At 48.2% G+C, this 16,741-nt stretch overlaps 1 protein-coding gene across 1 annotated transcript in view; it reads right to left on the reverse strand.

Moving 5' to 3' along the window:
- Positions 1–16,741, reverse strand: part of PLB1 (phospholipase B1) — a 127,315-nt gene that overhangs the window by 20,357 nt on the left and 90,217 nt on the right. Inside the window, 7 exon segments of the mRNA XM_050754033.1 lie at positions 2,084–2,183; positions 2,409–2,452; positions 2,723–2,790; positions 4,642–4,700; positions 5,250–5,310; positions 8,939–9,004; positions 16,424–16,495. Coding sequence (XP_050609990.1) covers positions 2,084–2,183; positions 2,409–2,452; positions 2,723–2,790; positions 4,642–4,700; positions 5,250–5,310; positions 8,939–9,004; positions 16,424–16,495 — 470 coding nt within the window.

Genomic DNA, 16,741 nt, shown 5'->3' on the forward strand with positions numbered 1-16,741 from the left:
CTTAATTGCACTCCATGACGAAGCACTATATTGCTGCCATACCCAGCATTTTCTTTTGCGGAAAGTTACTTCCCATTTGTTTAGTCTCCTTACCTAGAGTGCAAGCTCTTCATGGGCAGGGAGTTCATCTTTTGTTTCCTTTGTATCTTTTATTTATTTTTGGAGATGGAGATTCATTCTTGTCATCCAGGCTGGAGTGCAATGGCACGATCTTGGCTCACTGCAGCCTCCACTTCCTGGGTTCAAGTGATTCTCCTGCCTTAGCCTCCTGTGTAGCTGGGATTACAGGTGTGTACCATCAAACCCAGCTAATTTTTGATTTTAGTAGAGACAGGTTTTCACTATGTTGGCTAAGCTGGTCTTGAACTCCTGACTTCAGGTGATCCACCCACCTCAGCCTCCCAATGTGCTGGGATTACAGGTGTGAGCCACCATGCCTGGCCCTTTGTATCTTTGAGTAACCACCTTGGGGTTGAGTCCTTTGCAGGTGTTGAATGAATTATTATTGATTGATGGAAGGAAAGTTAGGTTAAAAAAACTTTGAAACTAAAGGTCATTAAATGGCAAACTTTTGGTACATTTGTACTGTGCTACTTTTTTGGTGGGTATTACGTACTGTACTACATTCTTTTCATGGATTATATGTCTTATTTAATGCTTATAACAACGCTGATAAATACTATTATTATCCCTATTTATTGCTGAAGAAACTAAGACTCAGAGATGCTAGGCAACTTGCCCAAAGTCACACAGCTAGCAAGTCTTGGAGCTGGAATGTAGACACAAATTACCTGACCCCACACCCTATGATATTAGGTACTCTGCTGTGGCACGTTTGTTTCTCTTTAGGTGAACTCATCTGTATCTATGCTAATAAACAACAGAAGAGAGATAAAGGAAAGTTATAGAGCAATTATCCAACCTTCCTTTCTTAAGTCAAAGGATTCCTTTCCTTTCCCCTAACATCAGACATCAGAGATACCCACAAGAAGCCACATGTCTCAACTACTTCCCTGGCCACTGACTTCATCTGCAGAGGTGCTGAGCAGCAGTCAAAGAGAAAAGGCAGTAAGAGAAGTGAAGTGAGGAAGGAAGAAGGGGTTTAATTGTCAACAGAGTGAGAAATCAACCCCTGGAAAATGAAGCCTGTATTGTACAAGAACAATAGAATGATGATAATAACAATGATAGCAATCATAATAACAGTAATTAGATGTTGCTATAATGACCCCACAAAGCCCAGTTTTTGCAGAAAAATAAGTTCTTCCTGCTCGTGACGTTGAGGAACTGACATCGCTTCCTGTGGCTTAGAGACTCAAACAGAGCATGGGGCCCACGTTACCACTTCTGAAAGGAACATTCCCGGTAAACAGAGTGAGTCAAGCCAGTGTCGTTTCCCTGGTGATCAGAGCATAGTGATCCTTCTACAAAGCATACACCCAGCACGCTCCATGCAGAAAATCAGTGAGCCTGGTCAGGCATTTCAGCTTTAATTATCTGAGTTGTTGTCAACAACAATCCCAGTGAAAACAAACAGCCACCATGCTGTTTTGGGGGCCCTGACGCCTAACTCCCTAGTGTCAGAATATAGCTTTTTCAGAGCCAAAGACTGAAGAGAGGTGGGGAGAGAGAAAGGGCAGCTATCACCGGGGTCATGCACTCAGTTCTCCAGGTGCTGAGCGCCACCCTGCATGTGTGACCTGCTGGGCAGGAGGTGGAGCTGGAGCCAGCAGGGATAGCACAGGAGTGCAGGGTAGATGTGCACCTCCTGCTGCCCTGGAGAGGCAGTAATAGCACAGCTGTCAGAGCAAAGGCTCCTGATTCAGGCATGGTCTGATCCTGCCTCCTCTGATAACTTGCCGTATAATCTTGGTGGTTCTGGAAAGCTTATAAGCCTCAGTGCCCCTGTCCAAGGGTGTGAGGATCTCAGGAGATAATTCACGTGGAAAGTCCCGCACAGCTGCTACTGCCCCCGGGACCAGGCTCCTGGATACCACCCTCCTCTCCTCTCCTCTCCTCCGGTTTCCCACCCTGATGTCTCAGCCTTGCCTTCCACTCGCCCTCCTGTATGGCATCTACTCACCTAGCTCTGGCCCCTTCTGCTGCCACATTTAGTCCTGCTGTCCCCTCCAAGGTGCCGGTAGAGAAGCCAAGAAGGTAAGGGTTGAACTTCTTCAGAATGTCTTTAGAGGAGGAGAGCACAGGTGAGAGCCTGCAGGACCCTCACAGTAACTGAGATGAGCATGCAGGGTGGGGACACACGGGTGGGACACAGGAGTTCTGGGGATTTTCAGGGCTGGCTGACTTCCCTCATTGCAGATAACCTCCTCTTCCCCTCCTCTAGCAGGAAGGCCCTGGCCCCAGGGAGGATGGCCACAGTGATGGTGCCTCTCCAGGCTGCTACTTACTGGGCAGTGTGGTGTGAGTCTCCAAGTTCCCATCCCCTCCGATGCTGGGGAGGAGAAAGCATATTTATTAAAATCACGCCAACATGCTGCTCCGTGTGTCAACATATGCATAAGTCAGAACCAGAACCAGAGATTCTGCCCCTGGGGCATCTCTCCCATCACCCTCAGGGGTAATGCAAGCACCACCGACTCTCCTGTCTCGCGCTGGGCCCTGGGGACCCAACTGCATCCTGGAGGGGTGACAGGGGAAACACACTACTCACACCTCTTTGAGCGAGCATCATCAATAGAGCATGTGTCAAGAACATTCTCACCTCCAAGAAAGACCCCTCCAAGATGTGGGTAGGTCACTGGAGTTGTTTGGTCGAGCTCCCACTGCTGTCTATAAAAAGCAAAAAGAAATTTCAGGGCTGGGCTGAGGGCACTGGAAGAGCCTCCTCTGGCCCTGGAGTAGCAGCTGGGACCTGGATTTGCCTTTTCTAAAAATAGTACCAGCTTTTCTCCAGGCCACCTTAAACTTGGAGTGGTCTTGATACATTCTTCTCCCCAGTACTCTACCTACAACCAGTAACCAAGTCCTGTTGGTTCCGCCTTCCCACCCTCCCTAGCACCTGCCCCTTTCTTTTTGTTCCCTTTGCCATGTTCCTAATTGAGACCCTCACCTCCTTGCCACGGGCAACACCCTGGCCTCCTGCCTGAGCAAACTGACTCCAGTTTCTGTTCCTCCTGAACATGCCTCTTTCTTCATGTTCCCCAACCCCAGTCCTGACCCTTCAATGAGTCTCCCTTACCTTCAAGATCAAAGCCAAATCCCTTCACCAATCTTCTGAGGTCACCATAATCTGGTTTCTACTTTCCTTCCGCTTGTTTGCTCCCTCCTTCCCAGTTCACACAAACCTTCAGGCCTAATTACCTGCCATTATTTTGGAAGCCTGAGGGCCCTGAGCTGGTCTACCCCATTACCACCCACTCCCATCCCCTCCTGGAACGCTGAACTCCCTCCTTTTCAGCACCTTACATTTCCAAATTCATTCTCTGAGACCCTCATCAGTTCCTATCTCCTCTATAAAGCTTTCTCTAAATGCTCTGCCTTAAAAAAAAAAAACCCTTGAAATTTACAAAAGTAACATATGTTAAATGATACAAAGATTTAAACAAATGAATGATCTACCCCTACCTTAAGAATCCTGCCTCTTGCCACAGATTCCACACTCCCTCCTCACCCCTTACCCACATGCAAATACCACCAGAGCTCATTAGTGGTAAACAGACTCGTATGTGCCTTTCCACATCTTTTTCCACGTTCACGCCAAAATGGAAACACTGCCACACATGTGGGGCTGGTGTTTGTTTCTACCGAAATAAATACCCTATTTTAAAAGTCCCATGTGGAGGGGAACAACGCACGCCGGGGCCTATCAGACAGTGGAGGATGGGAGGAGGGAGAGGATCAGGAAAAATAACTCAGGGGTACTAGGCTTAATACCTGGGTGATGAAATAATCTTTGCAACAAACCCCATGCCACAAGTTTACCTGTGTAACAAACCTGCACATGGACCTCTAAACTTAAAAGTTAAAAAATAAAAACATCCAAGTCCTATATGTCATCTATGTGATTATGCATTTCTTTCCATGTATGGTTCTTGTTTTTCTAGCCAGACAGGTTGCTGGGGGGATATGACTGTGTTTCATACCTTATTTCCCTTAGAATTGCTAATAGAGTATTGTTGTACACAGCAATGGCTAAGTAATCAGGGAACACAATTCACTTAGCAAGACTGTGCTATGTGCGAGGAACTGGGCTCCCTCTGCCCCAAAGCACATGTCCTTAAATGGAGTAGGGAGCATGGGGCAGTGTGTGTGTGTGTAAGATCTGCCACTCTGAGTCTGGGTAGATGGAGATGAGTCCCTTGATAAAGGCAGGCCGACTTGGATGAGTGCCATCACATACCAACAAAACGCCTGTGCCTGCGAACAGCAGGGAAGGCTGGGATTGCTTCTCCCTGGGAATTGAGAGGAGGCCTCGTGGAGGAGGGGGCTTTGAGCAGAACTGGGAAGGTGGTGAGACAGGGCATTCTATATCTCCTGGCTGTGTTTCAGTGTCTGACACAGGTAGGCCCTCAGTAACAGGGGCTCAGCACTGAATGGAGCCAATGCTGGGGAAGAACAGATTTTGCACGAGGCCTGGCTGGACTCTGAGCTGCCCATCCTGGTTCACGGCTCACTACTCACAGTCAGAGAGTCACCCAGGGCGGCCACCACTTTGATGTCTGCTGGTTGGAGCTGGTGGACTAGGGGAGACAAGCAGAGAGGTGGTTGTGGGGGCTGGGGGTGTCTACCTTTTAAAGTACACATTTTACCAGAAGTCTATAACTCTGTCCCACTGCTCCCCATTGTACTTATTTTCAGCTTAAGGCTTTAGCAGTTTTGCCCCTTCCATTCATTCAGAGCAACCAAGGCACTGAAGGGAGTGGGCTTCATGGCTATTGTCCATCCTCAGAAGAGCCTGATTCACACTGGGGTGGTCCAGGAAAGTTCCAGCTGTGGGGTCATGTAGCACAGGCAGGTTGAACCCCAATCCCTGACTCTATCTGCCTCACTGGGCAGGGAGGCCTAAGGGACTGCCACTGGGACTATAAGGAGACAAGAAGTAGCATTCAGTGGAGAGGTCTGTGCACCTCCAACTGGAAGCCCAGCTGTGGGCAGGGCGGGATCTAGGTCTGCACTGCATGGGAATTAGCAAGTCCTGCTTAAAGCTCCAGGGTATATTTGTAGGGTCTCCCCCAACCTGATATTTGGCAAGGCCCTTAATTGAAGGGGATGATGATATTTTCACTCACCAGAGGTTGGAACACTATTGGAAGCCTTCCACTCTGTACACACGAAGTCACTGCCCCAGTTCTAAATCAACAGGAGAAAAGATTCAGTGCCCAACACTCATTGTGCAGGGAGATAAACTTCAGCCCAAGAAGAACCAGCTAAGGGATTTTCGATGCAGGCTAGAAACGAGTCACCATACAGGATCATGTAAGGGAAAGAACTGTGAGCTATAGATGGGCTAGGAGGGAAATTAGGGGAAGAAATGGGTGTGTCTAGCTACCCCTATGCACAACCCATAGTGCATGTCCCCACATGTGCACCCACACACAACCTTTCGTATGCCAATACGTCTACGCTTTGAATGGAGCCAGTGGCTGCCCCAAAGCAGGGAAGAAAACCATGAAGTCATATACAGGTGAGTCTCCCAAAGGAACACAGCATTTGGATGCCTAACATGAGATTACAGGTATGTGTGTTTTATAAAATTAAGCTAATTGACACTAATTATAATGCTAGAACCTAAACAATAATTAAAAAATTTTTAGAATAGTAACACAAAATATTTTACAATTGTAAGGCTCCTAGTTTCTGCCTATCTTTTCTGGATACCTGTATGTCTTTTTGCATATTTAACTTAACAGCCTTATTCCTTATATGTTTGTTAATTAATGCAAGCAACCCTGGATGCTTTTAGTAAATTTTCTTTATCTCTAACACAGAGCATATTTTCCAGGTGCTGGGGGAAGGAGTGGGAAGGGAAGCAGAGGGCACAGAAATGATTAGTACCAAAAATCTGGGGTCAAATTGAATATCTTCCCAAAGTCCCAAATATATGCGTGCTGAATGCGGAGTAGGGCTTGACCAGGTTGACTGATTGTCCAGGAGTCTGACTGCCAGACACTATGAAAGCTTATCCATCTCTTCAATAAGATGATGAAGACAAGCCTTGTTGAAATATTCCTATCATGAGGGAGCAAAAATGGAACTTTTAAATATTATTTGCTTAGTCCAATGGAATTTAGTTTTTTCCAAGGGACTGCTCAATTCATCATACTGATGGATTTCTTCTGTTGAAAGGTTTAATGAAATCAAGAACATGCTTGTGTGCAGATGACAAATACTCAGAGAAAATGCAACGTAAAAAGTTATTCAGCCATCAGCACATGAGATATAACTCAGATAGTTGGTGAACCAGAGATAAGCATATTCCGTGTAGATGAACAGACCCTGGCTGGAATTTAAACGTGCTCGTCTGTCACAAGGGAAGAACCACGCACCACATCCAAAATCAGTGCATCCAAATCCCCTGAAGATCTTAAGCTGCAGATTCTGATTCAGCAGGTCTGGGGTGGTACGCAGGACTCTGCATTTTTAACAAGCTCCCAGGTAAAGCCTCTTTGTGCCTACTTTATCAGTTTTGCTTTTATTATTTTTAATTGACATATAAGTGTACATATTTATGAGGCATAGTATATTTTGATACATCTCTACAATGTGCAGTGATCAAATCAGGGTTATTAGCATATCCCTCACTTCAAATATTTATCGTTTCTTTGTGTTGGGAACATTCAAAATCTGCTGTTCTAGCTATTTGAAAATATATGGTAAACTGTTAATTATAGTCACCCTACTGTGCCATAGAACACTAGAAATTATCCTTCCTATCTAGCTATAATTTTCTGTTAATCAATTTATGCTGTCCCTACTCTGCAACCACCATCCACCCTTCCCAGCCTCTAATAACCGCTATTTATACTCTACTTCTGTGAAGTCAACTTCTTTAGCTTCCGCATATGGTGAGGACATGTAGTATTTGTCTTTCTGTGCCTGACTTATTTCACTGAACGTTATATCCTCTAGGCTCACCCATGTTACCTCAGATGACAGAATTTTGTTTCTGTGGCTGCTTTGAGTAGAAAGCTGTTAACACACACCCTTCTAGCTCTGGGATTTTTAGCTTTCCAGCAGCAAAGGCAAAGACACATGAGACTGAAGAACCAAGAGGGCAGATCCAGACCCATTCAGCTCACCATTGTCTACCCAGCATTTAGCATAGTGCCCACTCCACGTAGGCATCCAACAGGTAAATGTTGAATCAATGAAGAAATGCCTGATTCACAAGATGCAGCTGACATTTCAATTCTCATGGAATTTGGTCACTGGTTCAATGAGGACAAGCCTCCACTGGGCTAACGTGAGCCTGAGAAAATTCAGAGAGGCTGGACACAACATAACCTGCAGCCAGCAATCTGGTATTGCTTGTACCGCAGAGCTTAGCATCCAACAGTTCTTAACCATTTCATATGGGTTAGTTTCTTCAGCTGGCTTATATAATGTCTTTCCCCAATCACTCCTGTGGATGCCCAATCCATTCTACAGATAGCAGTCAGGGAGATCTTTGAAAGACATGAACCAGATCATGTCACTCTCTCCTGAGACCGCCAATGGCTTCCCACCTTTCTTCACTTGAAATCCAACGTTTTTACTCAGGAATTCAGGCTTTGTGTGATCTGGCTCCTTGGCACTCCTGATCTCATTTCCCCCACTCTCCACCTCATTCTCATGCCCCCAGTCACTCTGACCACCTCTGTCTTCCCCAAATACATGCAACACAGTCCCACTTCTGAGCCTGTGTGGTCCATGGTCCTTCTGCCTGGGACTGTGTTTCTGGCTCTCTGTGTAGCAAGTATCTCTTCATTATGCACATCTCAGTTTAAATCTCCCCTCAGAGAGGCCAGGCCTGCACGGTGCACCTGAATGTGCCTCCCTTGCCCCGGCCCCATCACCCTCCTCAGAGCTGTCATCACTATCTGAAATGACCATGCCTAGCCATGTATATAAGATGCCTTTCTCTGTAGATTGTAAGTTACGTGAGGGCCGGAATCCACCTGTCTGGTTGACACTTCTGTCTTCCTGGAATGGTGTCTGGCACATAGTATGTGCTCAATAATTGTGAAACTCTACTGGGCTCTCACTTCTCCTGGTCTGGACCATGTTCGATACTTCTCTGCATGCCTTCTAGCCCCCAGCATGAGACTGGATATAATATAGGTGTGAAACCGAAACTGCTGATCAAACCCCATCCTGGTGACCAACAGACCTGATCTGGACCAGGCCTGACTGCCAGTCATGGTGTAGTCCAGGGTCCTCCAGGCCATCTTTGCGGTGGCCGTTCTAGGCTCACAGACACGGTCCATCCAATGGAATTAACCATGGGCTCTGAATCCTTAGCACTAGAATGACTGACTTGAACCAAACAAGGCCTAGGGGCCCACAGGAACATGAACATGAACATGAACATGCCTCCACTTCCTTTTGGGCCCCACCCCTGAAATTGCAGTTCCCTCCCACTCAGCTTCCACCTTCTGAGAAGTCAACGCCACATCACACCCGCAGCCTCTCCCTCTTGAGAGGCTGAGCTGCTTAAGCAGTCACCATGTCTGTGAGCCCAGGATTGCCAAGGTCAAAGAAAATCAATCCACAGGCACTTCCTCTGCTTGGGGGCTGACGTCAGGTAAGCAACTTGAGAACATGTTAGGGCAATCCTGGGGCTTCGTGGTTCGAGAACCTTTTCTGTACATTCCAATCCCCAGTACGTAAGAAGCACATTTCTGCTTCAGTGAACACTCTGAAGCCTGCACCACACCCGAGCCCCTGGCAGGTGGAAATGGTTTGTGTCTGAGAGACGCAGAGGTGAGTCAGGGGTTACCTCAGTGGCTGGCTTGGTGGGGTATGTGTAGTTACTGTTCCGAGGGGTCCTCAGGAAGGGCTCATTCTAAGAGAAAAGAAACCACATGGAGAGGTTATCTGACAGCACTGAAGTTTGCTTGCGAAGGAGAAAAACTAACAATCCTGCCCTGTAGATTTATTTAACATGATTCTTCTGCACTTATATAGAAAGAACTATATAAACATAATTTCATTCATTCCCCAGAGGGTTTTACATAACAGCTCTGGCAAGGGATGGACAACACAAGGCCCGCAGAGGGTTTCATACCCATTGTAGTCTGGGGTCTGCACTTCTGTGCCCCTCCTAGCCACTGAACAGCTCCCTAATCCTCAGACCTCTCTATTTTCTTGGCGTTGTCATTTCTCTAGCAAGGGATTCATGTTTCAGCATTTTTTTTCTCTTCCAGAAAGTATTATGATTATCAATACATTTGAATATCTGTTATGTTTTTTCTTTCTGCCTCCTTTGAACTATATGTCTTATCCTCTTTAGGTTGGGTTCCTGTATCTTAGTCATTTTTTTTTCTTGTAAAACATCCTCCTCATTCTCTACTTACCTATCTGTTTCACAATCAGTTTTCACACAAGCCCAGTCAAGAACCCAAGTCCACCCAGTTGCAGGTAAGGGGTTAATTAAAGAAGGAAGAAGGAAGCAGACAAAGGAGAAATGGGGAGAAAGCTAATGAGAAAACGTAAAAATGACAGGGAAGCAAGATCAAGTTGATAAGACTGAGATCAGGAAACACCAACTGGGCCCAGGCTGTGTACTCCCACAAAATGTGCTCAGTGGAGTAGTAAGCCCGTGGTCTGAAAATTTGGGAATAAAATGGGAACAAGCAGAAAAAACCAGGCTGGCACAGTGGCTCATGCCTGTATTCCCAGCGTTTTGGGAGGCCAGGGTAGGAGGATTGCTTGGGGCCAAGAGTTTAATACCAGCTTGGGAAACATAGCAAGACCCCATCTCTACAACAAATTATAAAAATAAATTAGCTCAACATGGTGGCGTGTGCCTGTAGTCCTAACTACTCAAGAGGCTGAGGCAGAAGGATTGCTTGAACCCAGGAGTTTGTGGTTACAGTGAGCTGTAATTGTGCCGGTGTACTCCAGCCTGGGCAACAGAGTGAGATTCTGTTTCAATTAAAAAAAAAAAAAAAATTTTAGACTGGGTGCAGTGGCTCACACCTGTAACCCCAGCACTTTGGGAGGCCAATGGGGGGTTGATCACATGAGGCCAGGAGTTCGAGACCAGGAGTTCGAGACCAGGCTGGACAACATGGACCCTGTCTCTACTAAAAATACAAAAAAAAAAAAAAAAAAAATTAGCTAGGTGTGGTGGTACACACCTGTAATCCCAGCTACTTGAGAGGTTGAGGCATGAGAATTATTTGAACCTGGGAGGCAGGGGTTGCAGTAAGCTGATATCGTACCGGTGCACTCCAGCCTGGGCGACAGAGCAAGACTCTGTTTCGAAAAAAAAGGAAAGGGAAAACCAGAATGTTGGAAAAGTGATCTTGTCTCATACCTGACCACATGTACACAACCATGTTCTTGCCTGGCATTGTAGGTGACTGACTTTGCACCCCCCAAATGCCCCACTTGACAGATGAGCAGAAGCTGAGTCTGAGTGAGGAAGGGACTGTTTCCAGGTTAGGGAACAAGTGATGAATGCCCAACTGGGGCCAGAGCTGACCGGACCGGCCTCTTGCCTGGTTCCATTCCTCACACTGGAGGTCAGGCCAACAAAAACCCTGTTGGTCAGACAGCGGGAAAGGAAGACACTGGGAGGGCAGAGTCCACCCACACAGAGCTCTCAGCCCCCAGCTCAGATCCTGGTTCCCTGAGGCACCCGACAAGTCTTCCCTTTCCTCTGGTCTCAGCATTCCTGTCTGAAACAGGGGCTGGTAACGGATATCCTTTCTTTTTTTTCTTTTTTTTTTTGAGACAGAGTCTTGCTCTGTCTACCAGGCTGGAGTGCAGTGGCGCGATCTCCGCGTCCTGGGTTCACACCATTCTCCTGCCTCAGCCTCCCGAGTAGCTGGGACTATAGGCACCTGCCACCACACCCGGCTATTATTATTTTTTATTTTTTGTATTTTTAGTAGAGACGGAGGTTTCACCGTGTTAGCCAGGATGGTCTCGATCTCCTGACCTCGTGATCCACCTGCCTCAGCCTCCCAAAGTGCTGGAATTACAGACATGAGCCACTGTGCCCGGCCCCTGACATCCTTTCAAGGAGAGGTACTCAGGGCCAAGTGGGAGAAGTGAGCCCTGGACCATCTACAACAGCATAAGACAGAAGAGGGCTGATGGTGGCAGGTCCATGTAGCTACTTGGGCTTGTCTCGGGTTAACAGTAAGCATTCCCTCAGCGTTCGCCAACAGAGAGGGTGATCTGGGAGCATTTATAACTAACTGACCCACGCTGGTTGAGCAGCCGAAGCGTTAGAGCGTTTCTAGGGGCCAGGATGAGGGGAGGAGAGAAAGAGACAACTGGCTTGGGTGGGGAGACAGACTTGAGAAGCTGAGGCAGTGAAGCATCAGAGAACGGCGTGGCCAGTCAGGGCAGCACCTGCTGAGGAACTGGGGCAAGATCTGGAGATGTAGGGTCCTCGGAGACAAGACTCAGTGGCATTCTCCCTGCACTTCAAAGGAGCCCAGACTGGGCTTAGAGAGTCCAGCGGCTGGAGCCAGTCCTACCGTGACCAGCATGGGAGGCACTGAGGGAAAGACAAAGCTGACCTTTTTGGAAGTGCCGCGAGTGCAACTGGAGAACGTGTTTCATTGAATCTGTTTGATCACAAGATGTACAGGTTGGGGAAAAGGAGGCAGAGCTAGAGGGCCAGAGGTCAAGGAGACACTGGAATGTGTTACAGACTGAGGCTGTGGCAAGGACAGAAACAGCCCAGGGTTGTGGCGGGTGCCTCAGGGCTTTCTCCCACTCCCCTTCTTTTCTTTTTTTCCCAACTCCTATGTCCCTGTTTAATGGGTTTTTATTGGGTTTTATTGGGCTTGTTTTTAGCTGAGTTTATTGACCATTGACCACTTGGTACATGCATGAGTCAGAGTGGTTTAAAGGCCTGGAGCCAAGCAGATGACGTGAAAGACGGGTTCGATGGAGCCTGACTGGCTCTTGAAGGCTAGGTTTGGAGGCCCCCTGAGTAAAAGGGGGGCCAACTGAATGGTAGCGCAAGGAACCGGTCTAGTAGTTCCAGCCATGCAAAGATGGTGTGGGCTGCCTGGGGAGGCAGAGCCCAGACAGCCTCCTGATGTGAGTCAGCAACGTGAGTCAGTGGCTGCGGGACAAGGCCGTTAACATCCTGGCTGCATTACTAGGTGTAACGTTCCACAGGGAAGGAGGCGTGATTTTCTTCTCCTCTGTGCTGGTTGGATGAAACCAGACGTACAGTCGCCACCTTACAGGGGGCCACATTCCAAGGAGAAATACCCATATGAGGCAGGGGTTGGCAGCCATGTGTGCAATGAGTGGTTGGAACTGAGAAGACTCTCAGCTGGGTGGTGGCAGTCAGAGGCAGGAGGACATAATGGTATTTCATGGGATGTCCTATGAGGTTTTCTATTGCATTCCATTCAAAAAGTGCTAGCACCGGGTGTGGTGGTTCACACCTGTAATCCCAGCACTTTGGGAGGCCAATGTGGGAAGATTGCTTGAGCTCAGGAGTTTGAGACCAGCCTGGGCAATAGAATGAGACCCCATCACTATTAATGAAAAAAAAAAAAAGTGCTGGTTCCTACCTACACTGATTTCAGGTGGTTTGAAAGCTCACCTTAAGAAAGTGTGAACATTTGGGGATGGAGAACATTAGGACAAATACTTAATGCATGCACAGCTTAAAATCTAGATGACAGGTTGATATGTACAGAAAACCACCATGGCACATGTATACCTCTGTAACAAACCTGCACCTTCTGCACATGTATCCTGGAACTTAAAGTAAAATAAATTTTTAAAAAACTGTGAACATTTAAGCAGAGGCCATAGGGTGTCTTGGGAGGGACGTGGTAGAAGAATTCCATTATTCTCTGAGAGATTGCATCCACAGAAGTCTAAGGCCCTCCCCACTGAGAACCTAAGATTACGTAAGTCTATTGTTTCATGGTGGGAAGGTGGGAATAGGTAGCCTTTAACGTACAAAGTGATGAGGATCTGAGCCCCTGCAGTGGCAGTGGGAAAGGGAAGAGGGACAGGTGGGAAGAATCCTATTAGATTCTGGAGGACTGGTAGGAATCCTATTAGATAGGGTCCCTGACATTTCATGCCGGCAGAACTTGAAAACTCCAATGACACTGACAGAAATAGAGAACTCCTAAGAGGCAGAGAGTTTGGGAAGACAAAGAATTAGTTCCTATTTAGACACTCCTTGCTCAGAAAATTATTTTTTGAATGAATGTGAAGCTTGAGATGGTGGTGGGGTCATGGCAGGATTAGATTTAGAAGCTCTGAGCATCAAAAAGATAACAATGTCACCTATGTAATTCAATATAAAAACACTGCTAGACAGAAAACTAAGTTTAAGGGAATTTGACAGACTTCTGACAGGGTGTAATACATGAACTTATTTCAGCCCCCCTCCTGCTTGATCATACATTAATCTGTCTTTTGGGTAGCCTTATACCATATAGAGCATCCAAGGAGAAATGTATTTTAAAGGTCGGAAATAGAGGATTGGAGTTCGGGAAAGAAGAAATGAAGACACAGATTGAGAGACTGACGAATCCAGCACAAAGAAATTTCACAGGAAATCCTGGAAATGGATAAGTCTCAGAGTGAGAGGATGTGGAGACAGAGAAAAGAAAACAGAGGCCAGGCACAGCAGCTCACACCCGTAATCCCAGCTCTTTGGAAGGCTGAGGCTGGTGGATCACTTGAGTCCAGAGTTCAAAACCAGCCTGAGCAACACGGCAAGACCCCACCTCTACCAAAACAAACAAACAAACAAACCAAAATTAGCTGGGCATGGTGGTGCATGCCTGCAGTACCAGCTACCCAGGAGACTGAGGTGGGAGGATGGCTTGAGCCCACGAGTTCAAGGCTGCAGTGAGCTGTGATTGCTGCACTCACTTCCAGCCTGGGAGACTGAGCAAGACCCTGTTTCAAAAAGCGAGTGAAAAAGGAAAGAAAACAGAATGGAGACATGAAAATTGGAGAATATCTACATTTTCAAGACTGGGGAAAGGGATGAGGAGGGTCATTAAAGGCAGCAACCAGAAGACCAGAAAAATAAAGGCGATTTAGTGTCCACAAACCCAGGAAGGAGTGAATTTCAAGGGGGAGGTGGTGACCTTTGACAAGGGCTTCAGAGAGGTCAAGAAGAATGAAAGCTTAAAAAAAAGACCAGGCATTCAGCCAGCTGCCCTGCGGTTAGGAAAGGACTGGACAGAAAGCCCATTAAGGCAGAGTATAGGCTCAGTCCACAGAATGGCTAGTCAAAAGTTGGCTGTAAAAGGACTGTCCAACTTGAAAGTACAACAGAAATCCACGGTATGCTGTTAAGTCACCCTACCTGGCTCGCAGAATGTATGAGCAGTTAGACTGAGGATGGGAGGAGGCTGAGAAAGCTCATGCTCACAGCCATCTCGGCCTCCTGCCTCCCGCCCCCCACTGCGTCCTGCCTGTCGCCTGTTGCCTCTATGTTTAGACACATCTAGGACAAAAATATGTGCTGCCTGGCCCCTGTCAGCTCACACTGAGATGCTGGTGGACTTTTATATCACTCCAAGGCACATGGGAGGGAGCAGATGGGACCCGAGGAATGCAGAATGCTCAGAACACAGTGAAGTTGGGCTGGCCAACAGATGGACCCTTTCAGAACGAGCTCCAAGGTTGCTTAGCAACACCTTCACCCGGGCTGGGCTTCTACTGGTTCCACGAGGCTGGATCTGCTCACCTCTGCAAATCAGTGCAGCGGCTCCATCAGGCTCTGTCTAGAAGGGAGGCACTGAGCCCACTGTGCTTAAGATGCTGCTGGGTGGAGCAGCCTCCTTTTGGGGGTCTCTGCCTGATCTGGGGCAGAGCCTGGAAGTGGTTGCCTTGAAGCCCACAGTGACAGGGCTCTCCCTGACCCAGGGCTTAGGCTCCAACTCAGTGCTCAATACACGTTTGTTGAAAGAAAGAGCAAATGATGGCTGCTTTTGTTATGTAATGGAAGGGGAGTGGACAGTTTGGAAAGGGCGCTCCATGGCTGATATTCAGTATGGCTACAGGGTTGGTAAAATATTGAAATACCTACAGTATGGCTTATTGTGGCTATTTCTGAGTCCCCAAATGCCCCCACTACCCACGTTCCCTGGCTTCTCCCCTAGAACCCCCAGGCATTCTTAGGAAAACAGTTAAAGAGTTTACACCTGGCACAGTAGGGGCCTCTAAGGTTTTGCTCCAGGCCTTTGGCCAGCATCTGACCACCTGGACTAGAGTCATCTGTGTTGCACTAGTTGTGGCACAATCTGACAATCTCCTTAGCTCCAAGCACAAGACCCAGCAACGGAGCCCTCTGCGACGACTATCTTCACTTCCCATCCCTCCTTCCTGCCATGCTTGCTCTCCTGATGGCACACGAGACTGAGCCTGAGCCCAAGACTAGGGTAGGGCAGGCAGCAGACAGGGAGCAGGCAGTGAACAGGGGTGCCCACTCTCTCAGGATTCCCAGCAGACACACGGGGGAGCTGCAGGTCCATTCCCCAGCAGGGAGGGTGGGAGAGGGTGGTGTGGCCGACCTAGGAGGGAAACCCAGCTTTCCAGATTGGGTCAGGCTTTCTGCTTTTATTGCTGCTGAGGGCTCTCTGGTCTTGGCCTTATTTGGTTAAAAAGCCATAAGACAGGGCCTAGAAACAGGAGCTGAAGACAATGTGGCTGAGAACCTGCCCCACCCCAGGCCTGAAGTCAAGCTGAACAACCACTTACAGATTCCTCCTTAAAAGGAGCCTGTAGCTGCCGTGTCCTTGTAGGTCCATCCTCGTCCCTCCTCCATACAGCTCTGGGCTCTGCCCTTTGCTGCTCTCCTCTGTGATCCTTTCCTTGTGGAATCTCCCTAATCCAGGCTCTCCTGTCTCCAGCCACAGCTCCTGAGCCTGCCGGGGTCCTGCCTGGGCCCTCTAGCCTGTAGTCAGACTTTTTCATCTGCCCCAAACACCGCTGCTAAAAGAAGCCTTCCAGCCATTTTCCTGGCATCCCGATGGCCTCTCTCAAGAGCCCACTTTTCTCACCAGGATCCCCTCCTTCTGCTGGGGCCTGGTCCTCCTCTCCCTGCTGCGTCTCCTATTCCCAATGGCGGCTGCACTCTCGCCTCCCCTGTCCATTCTCATGGACTCCCCTCCATCCTCCAAATCTCTCAGGCCTCAGTAAGGGGGCGAGATGGGTGCTGAGGAAGCTGGGGTGGAAGACGAAGTGGGTAGGGCGAACTGTGTGTCCTGGTTTGTGGAGAGGAGCCAGGCAGGTCCTCCCCTCTTACCTGAGTGGGGCAGGTGATGGGGATCTCTGCTCTCAGGTCCAGGGTCTCTGTTTTGCTTCCAAGTGGTTCAAGCTGATCAGGGAAGAAAAGGGAGACACGGGTGTAGTAGTTTGTTTCCATGGAAGTGAACATTCCCTGGCAGCATCCTGCAGTGGGGAAAGCTCAGAACTCAATTTCAGGGGGGCTTGGCTCCCGCTTCTGGCTCTGCCAGTTGCCAGCCGTGGGGTTTTGGGCCAGTTGCTTTGCTTCTCTGGGAGTAGCTTCCTCGGGGACTTGTCATGCTTCTCTAGCAGGGATGTGGAGAGCCGTAAATGAGAT

Source organism: Macaca thibetana, chromosome 13 (assembly GCF_024542745.1).
Source record: "Macaca thibetana thibetana isolate TM-01 chromosome 13, ASM2454274v1, whole genome shotgun sequence".
NCBI classification, from domain to species: Eukaryota; Metazoa; Chordata; class Mammalia; order Primates; family Cercopithecidae; genus Macaca; species Macaca thibetana.